Source organism: Ammodytes marinus, assembly GCF_949987685.1.
Source record: "Ammodytes marinus genome assembly, chromosome: 12".
Taxonomy (NCBI): Eukaryota; Metazoa; Chordata; class Actinopteri; order Uranoscopiformes; family Ammodytidae; genus Ammodytes; species Ammodytes marinus.
Window position 1 is genome coordinate 5,628,740 of NC_137216.1, and position 17,704 is coordinate 5,646,443.

Consider the following 17,704-nt stretch of genomic DNA (forward strand, 5'->3'; position numbering starts at 1 on the left):
TGCTATTCTGTTTACTCGCTTGGTTTAACATCAAACTAATATTGCCTTTCTTAGCCCATTCCTTATCCCACGTTTGAAAAGGGAAATGTTAATATGTATCGATAATTAATATATAGCGACACAGATCAGTTCACTGTTTTGAATACATTGTGTTTTTCTTCAGGTTTTACTGACTATTTCCTGTTCCCCGATGATTTTAAATCAATAAGATACACGAGGAAATCTTAAATCCCATTTTTCACACTTTCACTGTCTAAACCACAGACTGATAACTATTCTCCAGTAAGACTGCAGGTCCCTGTGCAGCTACATAAGCTCAGCGGTGCTGTGTACATGCTCCCAATGACACGGCTTACATGCTGATGTTTAGCGGGTATAATGTGTATCATGTCAACTCTTGGTTTAGCCCATTTGCTAATTAGGGATAAGAACAATGTGCAGCTGAGGCTGATGGGAATATTGCTATATTTTACAGGTATTTGGTCATAAACCAAAGCACTGGACGAATCAAACATGTGACCTGATGCTAGTTTAGAACTCATCATTCATCTCATGGACCTCATTACCAAAGTCTGTAGCATTTATCCTGTAGCATTTATCCTCTGGACACCATGAGTACAAAATCTAATGGCATCCCAGCCAACTGTTGTTAAGGATTGTACTTACTCAAACTTAAATAACCAGTGTTATACTATTACCACCAGTTACTCTGACTGCATGGACCTTAAAGTGACATCTGGCTGTCAATTCAGATCAGACTATGACAGTGATGGCAGCAGCAGAGGCTGTAGCCCCAGTGACTCCAATCTTATCATGCAAAGACAAAGTGTAACACCGGGGGCTTTGCTGTCCCTGCTGGACCACATAACCCAGATGTGAGCCAAGAGTCTACTCAGTTTAAGGGCAAACAATGTATCTGCAACAATATGACTAATGCACATGTCATAATAATACAAATCCCATCTTATACTGCATGCTTAACTTCTTCGGAACGTTCTTTGTAACCGTAGGCTGTATGAAAAAAAATTCAATCTTTGCTCCATTTGAAGCGAAAACGCAAAATCTAAAATGATAGAAGAACCAATACTGGCATTGTGCTGTATACACAAACTTGAGTTAAGTTACCTGCCTTGACTTTACTGTTTCAGGTTAAAGCTGGGGTATATGAATTCTGATTGGTCAAAGTAAACATGAGCGGTACACTTTGACCAATCAGAGCGAGGCTCCGATTCTAAAAAAAAAAAAATAATAATCTGATTATCTGATTCTCTGTTCTTATTGGCTGTTGGGACTGTCCATTCACTTTGGCACCAACGTTGTTGGTGTAGAGCGTGTCAGGGAGGGACCATAGGGGAGGGACCAAAGAGAACAAATGGAGCGGTTGAGGTATTTGGATTTGAATCTCTAGCCCAACTGCTATTTTCTCCCCATCATCACCCATTTGTCACATCAGAAAAGGGCTTAAGATATTAATTTAAAGCTAACCTAGTAAAATCTGAAATACAGTTGTATGTAGAGTGGTTGATTGTAAAAAATAATAGTAAGAGCAAAAATATGTTATTTTTCTATTAATGGTATCTGACAAAGAAGAACATTTGGTGGAAACACTTGTTATTCCTTCCTCTTTTTTTACCTCTTGTCATGGAAGACAACGCTGTATTCATTCATATAGAGATTGATTATCACATTGACAATATTTCTTTCTTTTTGTTAATGTAATAATTGTATGACATATTTGTTTATTAAAACGTGGTTTAATTTTAATATAACATTCCTGTCAAATGAAAATGTCCACGGTAGTCAAGTTGGGCTTGGTCGATCCAGCGATTGAGAGCACTTTCATTGAGGAGATGGAAACATCTGTACAGCAGAGTAGACCCATTAGACGTGCTCACTGTTTGACAGAACAGCTCGGATTGAAGTCAGTCCAACTCACTTGGACACATCTCTTTCATCCAGAAAATCATGCGAAAATTATATTTTCTTCCTCTGCTTACAGTCTTGGATGCGGACCAAAAGTCAGGCACCGCAATGGACAACTGTAGGATCATTACATGTTTATAAGAAAATGTGGTGAGGTAATGGAATGCTTGTATAGTGTAGGTTTCTGCCCACATTGACCATTTTAAGTGGTGGCAGCCTGGAAATCGTCGATGGCAGGAAAAACCCTGCCATTCATAGTCATGTTTAAGTCCATCAGAAAATGGTAAAGTCAAATTATTATTTTTTTTTAACCTTTATTTATACAGGTATATCCCATTGAGACCGAAGACTCTTTTGCAAGGGAGACCTGTTTTCCTTTCCCACGTTACCATTCACACACACATTCATACACCGATAGCAGGCTAACTATCGACATTCACACGAGGCAAGGTGGGTGAAGTGTCTTGCCCAAGGACACAACAACTATGACACAGGTGGCAGGGCGGGGATCGAACCTCCAACCCTTTGATCATCGGCCGACCCGCTCTACCAACTGAGCCACAGTTATTATTTTGACTAGTCAACTCTAATGATTAAAAATAAATCTTTCATGAGTTGCTTCTTGGTATGTAGTGAAGGACATCGATTTCGCCTCAGATGTATGCTTTTAAGATAAGATCAGAAAATGCTTTATTAGTCCCACAGTGCAGTGGGGACATTTTTGTGTTTCAGCAGCAACAGAGGATAGTGCAAATAATTATAACAAAAGCATCAGCGTGGATGCAAAAACTGCCCCTTCAGAGGATGTGTGGTATGACTATGATGGCCTTATAGGAGGACGAAGGAGGCGTAAAAGACGCAAAGGTGAAAACTGACATGTGTTTTGCTCTGCTGCTATAGGTGCAGACAAACGGGCCAACTCAGAACACAGTCAGACTCACGGTATGGCCTCAAGTCATACCAGTAATGTGTTTGATACTCATTACTCCAACACGGACATAGACTCAGAACCACACCAAAAAAACACTCTAGACCTCTATTCATGTGGTGACGTTTGTGTTTGTGAGGAAGTGGGTAAAAAAAAGTGCAGTATTTTATCATAAGTAATGGAAAAAAACACCCCGCTGAGAGCATTTTCACACATATGCGAAAACAGAGAGGGGTGCCTTTACAAAGGGAAAGCATCAGAGGAATCACACCTAAAATCATACATTTCTGCTCTCTGTTAAAACATGATTAGTTATCATGCACTAGGAGTATTCTTGGGTGTTCATGCTAAATAAAATAAAAAATTAAAGGACAAACAATTAAATCCACTGTAATAATGTAACAATATCAGACTGGGCCGGTGTCACACTTTGAAATGTATCTGACAGGAATTTGTCAGTATGACCCTCCCCTTAATACAAATTTCTAAACATTTTCCACTTTCTATGTCTTCCAACAAGACAGAGGGGTTAGTGGTAGCTGCTGTGTTTCAGAGATACAAGCATTTGAGCCTCATTTCCTCAGGTGTGTGAGGAATACTAGAATCATAGAGATCAGAAGGTGAACATGATGAAAAAACTTTCACAGCTTACTAGTGGCGTGGACTCCTCTGACAAGACCTTCAAGCCTCAAAGGAAAGTCTAAAAGTGTCTCGGACTTAGAATGATGAAAAGTGATATTCTCTGCCAGAAATTTTCCACCTGGGGCGCTCCGGTGGTGTAGTGGATAGAGCGCGTACCATATTGGCTCCGGCCTTCGTTGCAGTGGTCGTGGGTTTGAATCCGACCCGTGGACATTTACTGCACGTCATCCCCCCCACTCTCTCTGTCTCCCCATTTCACTCTGTACTATCAATAAAGCTTGAAAATGCCAAAAAATAATCTTAAAAAAAATATAAAAAATAATTGTCTTCCCTCAGTCTAATACAAAGAAAGAAACATAACAAAACTATAACAATTTCCTTCTTTTTCTTTTGAATACTTTTCAAAACTCACTGTACGTGTCAGTTAGTATACTGATATGGATTCCTATCATAGATAGTATATAACAGATTCCTATGCAATATACTTGTCACATGAAGAAAGTGCCAATAATCCCTTTTTGATCAAAGGACTCCCTCTAGTGGTATTTTGTGAAACAAACGACACAAAAATAAGACATACACTTTCTTCACAGTAGGTAAGCTAGTACTACAATGCTAAATATACATATTGTAACAGTAATGATGTCCAAGGGGGAACTATTTTCATGTAAACTTCACACAAAGTTTTTATTTGTACTACTGATGCAAACATAAAACTACAGTGAACTTAAAAATGAGAGAGAAATGCTGTATGCAGATTTTGAAGAGCAGATATTATACTGTATTTATTAGTATACACATGTATTACAGCTAATCATCTGTACAACTTTGATGCAGTAAGATATTTTCCAAGATAGATGAGAAGATCAACACCACTTTTATGTAGGCTACTGCATGTATGGTTAAAGGCCTACTTCACCGGTTTGAATATGAAGGTGTATTGAATTCTGAGATCCTATGTAGTATAAATGTGCGAAAAAAATTGAAATCGGTTCATCCTAGCCTGAGAAAAGGCAGAAAGAGTGTTTTTTTAACCCTATATTTCTCTTTCTCGTGACATCACAGAAAGAGAAATATAGGGTTAAAAAAAAACTTACTTTGTAAATATTACTGTGATGTCTTTTACTGTGACATCACAGTAATATTTACAAAGTACGTTTTTATTTAACCCTATATTTCTCTTTCTGTGATGTCACGAGAAAGAGAAATATAGGGTTAAAAAAAACACTCTTTCTGCCTTTTCTCAGGCTAGGATGATCCGATTTAAATTTTTTTTTGCACATTTATACTACATAGGATCTCAGAATTCAATACACCTTCATATTCAAACCGGTGAAGTAGGCCTTTAACCTTTGGCTGTAGCTAACCTGGCTAAGTTACAGTAAAACAGGCAACAACACCTCTTAAGCTCACCGTTTAATACACTTGGTTGTTAAATTCAAAGAAAAGCATAACAATTACAACTTTGGACAAGCCGTTTCTCCCTGTTTCCATGTTTTGCTGTAAATTATCAAGCTACCAGGCTGGTTTTTCCAGCTATAGATAGTTAGCATTAAAAAACGCGAGTGGTATACATCTACTCATCTAACTCTCGACGAGAAAGTGGTTAAGAAGATTCCCCAAAGTGTCAAACTTTATATTTGTATAATAAATGGCATTTTTGAACAGGAAGTTAAAGTGTTAACACACAACACACACACTTGTCTCTTATTTTAGACCTCTAAGAAGACACAGGAAAGTTGATGAAATACTTGAGTTACGGGTGTGTCCGTAACTCCTATCAGGGCTTTGATGAAACTGCGAGAGCTGGCAGGAGTCAGGCTTCCTCTGGTTTGCGGGCCAAAATGTAGAAATACTTAACAGCCACCCCCACCTCTGTCTCCATAGAGGTCACTTTCATTACAGACATCAACCTAGAGAGAGAAAAGGCAAAGAAGCCGGAGTTTGTCATCAGTCATTCGGAGGGTGTAGTTTAGGAAAAGGTTTTGTTACAGTTAGACAAGAAATCCCTTCTCCAACATTTAGACACCTACTTCACCGGTGGAAATATGAAGGTGTATTGTACTCTGAGATCCTATGTAGTATACATGTGCAAACATTTTAGAAATTGTTTCATCGTAGCCTGAGAAAAAGGCAGAAAGAGTATTTTATGGTCTCACTGTCTAACCCTACATTTTCCCATGTGTTACATCACACATGGTAAAATGTAGGGTTAGGATTAACAGGACAGCTGGGCCAAGGGAAGACTGAGGGAAGAAAAACCTCATTCATTATATTATAATAGCGATTTTATAATTATAGAACGCCGTTTCCGCATGTGTGAAGTATTCCTTTAAGTTTTAAGGATCCACAAATAATCCATGTGAAAATAACAATTATAACAAGCAACCAACAAACGTCTTATGACCAGGGCCGCCTTAATGCACGGGCTTACCTGGGCTGAAGCCCCAGGGCCTACAAGGATCAGGGGCCTCTAAAAAAAAAAAAAAAAATTTTTTTTTTTTTTACTGTCTCAATATAGGTCCCTGATCTAAGAAGGCCCCGCACATTGTCATTTAAATAAATTATTGACAGGCTCATGATAGGCCCCTGATCTTAGGGGGGCGTAGAGAGATCAGGGGCCCATCATGAACCAGTAAAGAAAAAGGAAAAAAAATCACATTATTTTTGGCCTACGAAGATCAAGGGGCCTATCATTCACCAGTACATTTTTGTTATTTTTGTTTAAATAACATTGTTCGGGGCAATGCAGATCAAGGGCCTATATTGAGATGAGCCATTAAAAACAAAACGGAGAATTCAAAGAGAGAAGTAGCTTTGGGATAAGGGATTATAAAAAAAAATTGGAATGCTGAATGACTGGATTTTTTAAACCTGTATATTTTTGTTTCTGCTTTTTGGTATTTCTGTGTCTCCAAATGATTTCAGAAAATAGCTCACATAGGACACAGTTGATTTAGCCTTAGTTTTCTTCTCAAAGTGCACCAGATTGATGCATTTTACTTTAAAAGGTTCAACTTTTTCTTCCGGGGGGGCATGCCCCCGGACCCCCCTAGAAGGTCCTGGGTCCCCACCGCTGTCTCTTCAATAACTTGGAAAAACACAGTAACCAACCATGTGTGTTTGGTTATTAAAAGTCACTAGACCAGGAGGGGGTTTAAGTACATGTTACCTTAAGTGATTTTGTATTTCATCAATAGAGATATTGTGGTGTAGACTAACATGGCTTTAACGCATCTGTATTGTAAGACCGCCGCCCGGGGGGGCCTACAAAACCTCTCAGCTCCAGGGCCTAGTGGCAGGTAAAAGCAGCCCTGCTTATGACGTCCATCAGGTTCATTTGCATATTGGCCATAACACATATTACGCTGAAGGTGGGCACAATCGTCAGTGCTACAACCTTTTTATTTTGTTTCTTCCAAAAAAATATTTTTATGTATAATTTGTATGGACTGTTTGCAACTATTACGCATTTACCTTTGACTGATGTTATTGGAGAGCTGTGTGGCTTTCTGCGGATCTTCTCTCAGCAGAGTCTGGTAGCTGGAGAAAGACTCCACGAGTCCCATGTAGCTGGACAATGGCATGGACCTTTTCACCCAAACACAATCGTTCCTATTATACGTTAACACACACACACACACACACACACACGCATACATACACATACACACACACACGCACACGCACACACACACACACACACTGAGTGAGGTAGTATTAACATACTTTATCAATTATGCTTTTGAATACTCAAATGCCTTTTTTGTTAACCAGAGACACCATTGGCTGATAGCAACAGGTAATAAACAATAAACATCTTCAGATATTCAACCCATACATTTGAAGAAGAAGGATTACAGACCCATCAAAATATGATGCCACTCACCACTCCTTGTCGGGGTAAGGGATGGATTCATAGGCCTCCCGGTATAATTCAATAGAGTTTGAACCTGGACCAAGGTGGGTACTGCGGTAAGGTTGCACGGCATCATAAAACTGATAGAACCAAGGGACAGTGAGAGTGTTAATTGTCATTATTTTATTCATAGCATGACAAAGAGCATGAACCAGATAATGTTTGTTTGATTACGCCATTTGGCAATAGCTAGCTGTGTGTTGTGTATCTATTAAAAATGTTTGTAAGAGAAGTCTTTAACAGCTGGTCAACACAAAATCCACATTTTCACAATGCCTTATTAGAAAAATATGTTCAACTCAAATGTGTACAACTGATAACTGTGACCCTCAGTCAAGGTGTATTATCCCAAATTCCCAGCGGAGGGGGCTATTGTTCATTTTTGATCGGCAGCCATGGATTAGTCTGAATATACAATAGTGTCAGGATGTGTCTAATGATGATGATGATGACTGCTTCCTATATACTGTTGGTCTCCTACACAGGCCAGCAAAAATTAACAAACATTCTCCCTTTAAGGCTGTCGATCAAGCATATGAGGCAGGTGATGATGCTAGTACTCCCATAAAAAAAAAACCCTAGCAGATTTGTATATGTGTAAATATACGCATTTGTATCAGAAAGCTTGGCTGGTGTCTCAGGTTATTTATGCCTTCCTACCAAAGACTTGAGCGTGTGAGTTCCCTGATTGTCATACCTGGTGAGATCCTAATATTAAAAGAAAAGATAAACTAAACTTATCAATTAACGCTCTTATGTTCTTTGTTGTGACTTGTTTATTTACCACATCAGATTGGGCTCTGTATTTCTCCTCATTTTACACAGCGGTGAAGTTAGTTTTAAGTTGGATATTCGACAGGCATTCATCAGCAAAGTCTCCTCGTATCCAACTTCAAACTTACTTCGCCATGTAGGTTTTGGATAAGAGAGCCTTCATGGGTCGTCCCCACTTTCCTTCCAGTTTATATTTGATTCTTAAATGACATAAAGTGTACAAATATAGAGAGCAATATAACATGGTAAATAAAAGTCCCAACAAGCACACATGAGCGTTTAGTCATGTTGTAAAGTCTTTCTTTTGACTGTTAGCAGAGGCAGGCTAACGCTACCCTTCACTACCACTGTTTGAGCTAAGCTAACCAGGATGTGTCACCTTTGACCATTTCTTCAGCAAAGATGCACGCTCAGTTAAAGGAGTGGTTTCTGACACCTTTTCTTGAGCCGGAGGTTGAGTGTTACATTGCACAGAGGCAAAAAAGCTTAGAATTAAAAATGTTGAACTATTCCTTTAAGTCTCGGTTGAGTGTGCAGTTTTAAAATCTGCCCTGATTATGCCCTTTCAAATGTAACTACACAGGACTTTTTCTCCAGCCAAATATATATTATATCTTTGAGGCTCAGAGTGTGTCAGTGCACATTCACAGTAACTTCTCTCAGGTGAATATTCTTGTAGGCACCTGTTTGCAGACTTGGTTGAGTGTCTGTGAGCAGCAGTCAGGGAAGCTGAGCTCCATCTCAATGGAGTAGTTGAGCAGCGCCAGACAGCACAGTGGCTTCAGGACTCTGTGGGCCTCCTGGAGAAAGCGTGGTCGGTCAAACCAGTGGAAGGCAGACATGGCTGTCATCAAGTCCACTGAGCCGTCAGCCAAGGGCAGCTCCTCGGCCACACACTCCCTATGTATGGAACAGTAGCAACAGACAAATGACCAACTCTAAATGTATGATGTACCTTATTAGTTGTGTATTATTAATTGTGTATTTGTTTAACCTACTAAACCTACTAATGAATGATCCTGTTTTATTTTTATTTATTTATGTGTCTCCATATTTGTACAGCAAATGTTTCTATTGTATATCTTTGTAATTTTTGTTGTAACATCAACCTGCCTAATGGACTAAAGATGTAAATTAGCCCCCGGGCTGCAATCTGGCATTTTTACGTGTACTGCTGTACATGGATGTTCATGAATATGCATTGTCCTGAAACAAATAAATAAATAAATAAAACTTCTGACGATTGATAAGGCTCAGGGTGTTAGTAATTTTGATCATCCAGTTTTCCTTTTTTTTAATTATTAAATATGTTTCAGGACTACCACACAGTTTTCTTAAAGTAAATAAAGAACATTATGAAATAGATAATCACAACACATTGTAAACGTAGTTACATGAATGTGAAAGTGATTGAAACTACACTGCATTTTTCCCCCTCATGCTCCATTGAATGGGCCTTACTGCATGACCCACTTTCACCAGACAAGGGTCACATTGTTCTTGCTCCGGCCAAGATGCATTACAGTGGCCTACCAGATGTCCAAAGTTTAATAAATTATGTGATGTTAATTTTAATGTACTTTTGTAGCATCTCACTGTGTAATTTTTTTCAGGCGTCCTTGATCTCACACCCTTGATCTATTTTTTATTAGGCAAACACATGTACTTTCAAAGAAAGCACAAGTAAAATAATCTATTCAGAGACAAATGGTGCTTCTACTTATCTTATGTGAAATCTTTGTTTACAGATGGATAACAAAAAATTGACATTTTGACTAATTAACTTACTATTGTGACTCTTGGTTTGACTTACCTGTATGTAATGTTTGGCTCTTGAGCATGCTGCAAAGCCACTTCTAGCTGGGCTGGGCTAACGTCAGTCGCCACCACAGAGGCAAAGTGTTTGGCCAGCAGCACTGTGCCCTGTCCTGAACCGCAGCCCACATCCACAGCCAGATCAAAGGGGCCCCCTTTCTGACAACATATACCACACATTATATGACATTGCTGTAAAGTTATTTTTGCACTATCGTTTGGCAATTTGAGTGTGCAATTGTTTCTTTTTTACAGTATATATACATATAAAATTACACCACAATTTGTCCATCTAAACTAAACATACCTTTTTTCCCAGGAAGTCAAGCACCTGTTGTATTAGGTGATCCGATGGAGCGATCCTATATTTCCAGTAAGAAGAAGCATGCTGTTTGCCTTCAAACAGACGGTAAGTCATAGCTGCTTGATGTGTCTCTAAGTAGCAGATCTAGCCTATGACTTTAAAGGAGAGAGAGAGTAAAGCAACCTGTTTTATCCTGTGTTTTATACTTAGTAACATGAGCTTATTCCGACACTTTACAGACTGTGGATTCCTTTCTGCCGGCAGCCGATACACACACAAAAGAGGGAAACGGTTGGATGCCTGCTGAGAGCTCCCACACTACTTCCCCTTAGTTCATGATATGTTTGACAATGAGGTCCTTTAAAGGGACAGCTCCAAAACATGTTTTATGGATTATATACAGTATATCATATGGATTCTGTTAATAGTTTGTATTTTATATTCATGAAAGGTACAACAATGCTATATTTAAATGCAATTCATGATACATTAACTGGAAGAAGACAGGTCCAGTTCAAAGGTCTGCGTGAATAAGGGTCAGCTCATGGGTCATGTGATGGAATGTGATTCTGTGAGAACCAATCGGAATCCCTTGAAATGCTGTAGGGGAGGTATCAACATGTGTGCAACATTCCTCTGTCTAAATCTATCAAGCTGAAATACTACATTTTGATAATTTCACCAAAGATATGGCTTGAACAATGGCTTTGTTGGTCAACTTTATGAAGAGTAAAGCGCCATATACTGTAGTTCTGATCCCTTTCGTCAATCAAATTTCAGGGTTAGTTATTTATCAAAGTGTCCGTTAGTTTCAGTTAGTCTCCATAACTCACTGGTAAATATCAAATCAAGCACAAAGCACTTTTAAACCATAAAAACTATTTTTTAAATCACATATCTAAAATTGTATTGTTGCAGGTTAATTGACTTAAAGGTGAAGTAAGCGGTTTATTTATGTTAATATAACTGTTACATCGCTCTTTATATATACAATGATCACTTACATAATGTGCGCGTTTCATAAAGCGATCTCTCAGTCAGCTGCTTTGCATGTAATTGGCAAATAAACTTATTGGAGAATCCCGAATTTGAGAGAACGCTAAACGCTAACGAAAGAGAGAACGCTACAAACCGACACCCGTCTCACTCATATATAGTATATACACTCCATGGTCTCACTGCCGGTGCACGCCAGAGCAACAGATGGGTGAATGTTTATACACCAACTATGGCGGAGCAGGTACAAATCCTTCACAAGCATTATCTGTTTTGATGGTTTTTATCATGTTTTATCACACTTATGGATCTGAGCTGATGCTAGATAACTCGCTCCTTGAAGACCGCAGTGCATTAATGTGGTGACGTAGGGACGAGCGAGGGGACTGCTAACTGCAGTAACTGACAGGAAGTTAGCTAAAAGAACCATTCCGCGTACAGCACCTTTAATTCAGAACAATTGAACTTCTGTCAAACAGCAGCTCAACTGGCAATTGTAAGATACAAGCACAATAAATGTCCCTTTATTTACCAATCGTCTTCTGTGTCTTTTACTTTGAAGACAACATCAATAGGCAATCTGGCTTAAAGTGTGAGTCAGACCACAAATAGGATTTTTTTTTGAATGTCTACTCATGAGGATGCAAGGGTGCTTTTTATTGCTTGATTAAACTTTTCATGCCAAAACATTATGTTACCTTTTTCTTCTAAAAGTAGCACAGTGTTACTTTAACTTTTGCTAAACTCGCCATCTATGCTGTGAGGAAGACCCATTATCAATGGAGGAATCATGCACTAGCTACTGTAGGTGAATGAATGAGAGTGAACCTATTAAAATGGCACGGGTTGATAATTAATCTTTACTTTAGTTAACTATTTACAGGGATTTTACACCTCATAATACACTGGTGCTAACTGATTAGAGTGTTACTGTTTTACTTTAACATCTGAGGGCTTTTACGTAATGCAAAAAAACATATCAATTGAGTGGATTGTCTAAGACACACGTGTCAAACTCAAGGCCATCTGGCCCGCGACACGTTTTGATCTGGCCCACGAATCAATTAGCCCGATTTGAATCAATTCTGAAAAAAATTTAATAAAAAAAATATATATATATTTTTGTTTTTATTCTTCATGGAGCCTGTGCCATATCCGCACGTCGCATACCTCCCAACTGTTAGGAAACTTACGTGGCTTACAGCTAGGAATGTTTGCTGAAAGTTCCACACTCAGGATTTTAAGCCATGAATTGATGAACTTGCATCTAAGAAGAGCTGTCAGTTTTCTGAGGGCTGTAAATAGGCCAATATATGTGGCTAAATAGCATGCTAATATTGATGATTGATTCTGTCAAGTGTCTAAGGATTAATGCCAAAATTATTTGGTTTCTAACTTTTGCTTTTAGTTACAATATAGCCAACTAGCTAACGTTAGCTAGCTGCTGATAGCCCGCTTCCCACCCCTTTCGTTTCCAATGTAAAGTGTCATAAATAGCTAACACTGGTGCTGCGTCATGATTCCTAAAAAAACAAAACGTGATATGTTTTGAATGTGCAGAAAGTTTTGAAAAATCCAGGAGAATAAATATTGTGGAATGCCTGAGAGCCTTACTGCATTATAGTCCTTTATAATTGTTTAACCAGGAACCTGAATGTTGTCTTTTCCTTTACAAAAATGAAGACATTTCCACCATAAATTGATGCCGAAAAGGCACAGATCGGTGGATAAAAATCCACCAGAATGCAGGAAATTAAGTGTTTGACATTCAAAAATTTCGGGGGGAGCACCCCCATACTCCCCATCTATAATTTGTCCCCTGAAAATGTTGAAGCGAGAACTAGCCATTGTACGCAGTTCATATACTTACTTAGATATGTTCTTTTTCTTTTTAAATTATTAATTAATTTTCTTTTTAAATTAAAAAGAAGGTATGTCAGTCTGGCCCTTAGTGTGATTATCATATCGTAGAGTGGCCCTTTGTGAAAATGAGTTTGACACTTATCTATTGCGAAATGGATTTTAAATGTTCAACATTACATTGGTATCTCAAGATTAAATATAGCCACAGCATTCATATCCATTCACATTGGGTGTTTTATTATTTGTTTTTGAGAAGATCAATACCATACATTTTTACATTACAACACCAGTTTGTTCTGCTTCTTTATAAAGCTGAACTATGGACATTACAGACGTATACATCTGTTTAGCTTCAGTTACAATGCTCAAAGCAGGTACAATAGAAACTGTCAGCAGCACCAAGCTGCCTTTCACCTATACTAAGAAAGAGCAGGGCACAAAGAGAGGGTACTCAAGCAGTTATAACAAGTACATGGGCCATAAACAATGTTATGATGACCTTAGCAAGAAGAAGAAGAAGAAAAAAACTCATGTAAACTTGAGCATTTCAGCTCCCTTTCTGTGAAATGCCACTTGTAGGCACTGTTATATTTCAAAATAATGTATAATATGTATAATGTATCACAGTGTGCATTCAAGGCTGAAATGGATCAAGTCTGCTATTGGAAAATAATTTTCCCTGCTAACACTTTGCAGTGAAACTATGTTGTTTCAGGAAAAGTGAAATACAGTATTGGTTATATATAAAGTCATTACAGTAGGGGAGACCGTGGCTAGTAGGCACACTTTTTACTCTAGTGAGAATTGCTCATCACCTAAACATCTTTTAATAGTCATTCCTACATTAAATTGAAGCTTAATGTGTTGGCTTGAAATGTGTACCCCTCGCTTTCTGGATATTTACATACCAAAATTTCAAAGACAGCACCTTCTGGTTCCGCGATGTAATCAATGTGACAACCAACCCGTGTGACATATAACCCCGTTCTCCCCTAATAAATGTTAGGGGAGAACGCTTTGAGTCACAGAGAAATAAAGCGCTATATAAATCCAATCAATTATTATTATTATTATTATATTGGCAGATATATTAGCATTATCGGTAACACTTTACAATAAGGTACACAAAATTGTAGTAGCTACTACATACCTACTACATAGGTTTTTTTTTTTGTGCTACCTAACACATAGGTAGCACAAAAAAAAAAAACCCTATGTGTTAGGTAGCACATAGGGTTTTTTTTTTTTGTGCTACCTATGTGTTAGGTAGCACAAAAAAAAAAAACCTTATGTGTTACCTACTACATAGTTTTTTTTTTTTTGCGCTACCTATGTGTTAGGTAGCACAAAAAAAAAACCCCTATGTGTTACCTACTACATAGTTTTTTTTTTTTTGCGCTACCTATGTGTTAGGTAGCACAAAAAAAAAACCCTATGTGTTAGGTAGCACATAGGGTTTTTTTTTTTTTGTGCTACCTATGTGTTAGGTAGCACAAAAAAAAACCCTATGTGTTACCTACTACATAGTTTTTTTTTTTGCGCTACCTATGTGTTAGGTAGCACAAAAAAAAAAACCCTATGTGTTAGGTAGCACATAGGGTTTTTTTTTTTTGTGCTACCTATGTGTTAGTTAGCACAAAAAAAAAAAACCGTATGTGTTACCTACTACATAGTTTTTTTTTTTGTGCTACCTATGTGTTAGTTAGCACAAAAAAAAAACCCTATGTGTTACCTACTACATAGGTAGCGCAAAAAAAAAAACTATGTAGTAGGTAACACATAGGGTTTTTTTTTTGTGCTAACTAACACATAGGTAGCACAAAAAAAAAACCCTATGTGCTACCTAACACATAGGGTTTTTATTTTTGTGCTACCTAACACATAGGTAGCGCAAAAAAAAAAAAAACTATGTAGTAGGTAACACATAGGGTTTTTTTTTTTTGTGCTACCTAACACATAGGTAGCGCAAAAAAAAAAAACTATGTAGTAGGTAACACATAGGGGTTTTTTTTTTTGTGCTAACTAACACATAGGTAGCACAAAAAAAAAAACTATGTAGTAGGTAACACATAGGGTTTTTTTTTTTGTGCTAACTAACACATAGGTAGCACAAAAAAAAAAACCCTATGTGCTACCTAACACATAGGGTTTTTTTTTTGTGCTACCTAACACATAGGTAGCGCAAAAAAAAAACTATGTAGTAGGTAACACATAGGGTTTTTTTTTTTTGTGCTAACTAACACATAGGTAGCACAAAAAAAAACCCCTATGTGCTACCTAACACATAGGGTTTTTTTTTTGTGCTACCTAACACATAGGTAGCGCAAAAAAAAAAAACTATGTAGTAGGTAACACATAGGGTTTTTTTTTGTGCTACCTAACACATAGGTAGCACGAAAAAAAAAAAACCCTATGTGCTACCTAACACATAGGGTTTTGTTTTTGTGCTACCTAACACATAGGTAGCGCAAAAAAAAAAAAACGATGTAGTAGGTAACACATAGGGTTTTTTTTTTTTGTGCTACCTAACACATAGGTAGCACAAAAAAAAAAACCCTATGTGCTACCTAACACATAGGGTTTTTTTTTTGTGCTACCTAACACATAGGTAGCGCAAAAAAAAAACTATGTAGTATGTAACACATAGGGTTTTTTTTTTTTGTGCTACCTAACACATAGGTAGCACAAAAAAAAAAACCCCTATGTGCTACCTAACACATAGGGTTTTTTTTTTGTGCTACCTAACACATAGGTAGCGCAAAAAAAAAAAACTATGTAGTAGGTAACACATAGGGTTTTTTTTTTTGTGCTACCTAACACATAGGTAGCACAAAAAAAAAAAACCCTATGTGCTACCTAACACATAGGGTTTTTTTTTTTGTGCTACCTATGTGTTAGGTAGCACAAAAAAAAAAACCCTATGTGTTACCTACTACATAGTTTTTTTTTTTTTGTGCTACCTATGTGTTAGGTAGCACAAAAAAAAAACCCTATGTGTTACCTACTACATAGTTTTTTTTTTTGCGCTACCTATGTGTTAGGTAGCACAAAAAAAAAACCCTATGTGTTAGGTAGCACATAGGGTTTTTTTTTTTTGTGCTACCTATGTGTTAGTTAGCACAAAAAAAAAAAAACCCTATGTGTTACCTACTACATAGTTTTTTTTTTTGTGCTACCTATGTGTTAGTTAGCACAAAAAAAAAACCCTATGTGTTACCTACTACATAGGTAGCGCAAAAAAAAAAAACTATGTAGTAGGTAACACATAGGGTTTTTTTTTTGTGCTAACTAACACATAGGTAGCACAAAAAAAAAACCCTATGTGCTACCTAACACATAGGGTTTTTATTTTTGTGCTACCTAACACATAGGTAGCGCAAAAAAAAAAAAAACTATGTAGTAGGTAACACATAGGGTTTTTTTTTTTTGTGCTACCTAACACATAGGTAGCGCAAAAAAAAAAAACTATGTAGTAGGTAACACATAGGGTTTTTTTTTTTTGTGCTAACTAACACATAGGTAGCACAAAAAAAAAAACTATGTAGTAGGTAACACATAGGGTTTTTTTTTTTGTGCTAACTAACACATAGGTAGCACAAAAAAAAAAACCCTATGTGCTACCTAACACATAGGGTTTTTTTTTTGTGCTACCTAACACATAGGTAGCGCAAAAAAAAAACTATGTAGTAGGTAACACATAGGGTTTTTTTTTTTTGTGCTAACTAACACATAGGTAGCACAAAAAAAAAACCCCTATGTGCTACCTAACACATAGGGTTTTTTTTTTGTGCTACCTAACACATAGGTAGCGCAAAAAAAAAAACTATGTAGTAGGTAACACATAGGGGTTTTTTTTTGTGCTACCTAACACATAGGTAGCACGAAAAAAAAAAACCCTATGTGCTACCTAACACATAGGGTTTTGTTTTTGTGCTACCTAACACATAGGTAGCGCAAAAAAAAAAAAACGATGTAGTAGGTAACACATAGGGTTTTTTTTTTTTGTGCTACCTAACACATAGGTAGCACAAAAAAAAAAAACCCTATGTGCTACCTAACACATAGGGTTTTTTTTTTGTGCTACCTAACACATAGGTAGCGCAAAAAAAAAAACTATGTAGTATGTAACACATAGGGTTTTTTTTTTTTTGTGCTACCTAACACATAGGTAGCACAAAAAAAAAAACCCCTATGTGCTACCTAACACATAGGGTTTTTTTTTTGTGCTACCTAACACATAGGTAGCGCAAAAAAAAAAAACTATGTAGTAGGTAACACATAGGGTTTTTTTTTTTTGTGCTACCTAACACATAGGTAGCACAAAAAAAAAAACCCTATGTGCTACCTAACACATAGGGTTTTTTTTTTTGTGCTACCTAACACATAGGTAGCGCAAAAAAAAAAAACTATGTAGTAGGTAACACATAGGGTTTTTTTTTTTTGTGCTACCTAACACATAGGTAGCACAAAAAAAACCCCTATGTGCTACCTAACACATAGGGTTTTTTTTTTTTGTGCTACCTAACACATAGGTAGCGCA

General features: G+C 37.3%; 1 protein-coding gene across 1 annotated transcript; it reads right to left on the reverse strand.

Annotated features, from left to right (window-relative positions):
- Positions 1 to 5,309: 5,309 nt before the first annotated feature.
- On the reverse strand, positions 5,310 to 10,419 carry LOC307258281 (putative methyltransferase; the record flags this gene model as incomplete). Its single annotated transcript, XM_080037779.1, has 6 exons — positions 5,310 to 5,406; positions 6,971 to 7,108; positions 7,383 to 7,492; positions 8,870 to 9,086; positions 10,000 to 10,160; positions 10,309 to 10,419. The coding sequence occupies 6 exons, from the start codon at positions 10,417 to 10,419 to the stop codon at positions 5,310 to 5,312; spliced, it is 834 nt and encodes a 277-aa protein (XP_079893905.1).
- Positions 10,420 to 17,704: the final 7,285 nt, after the last annotated feature.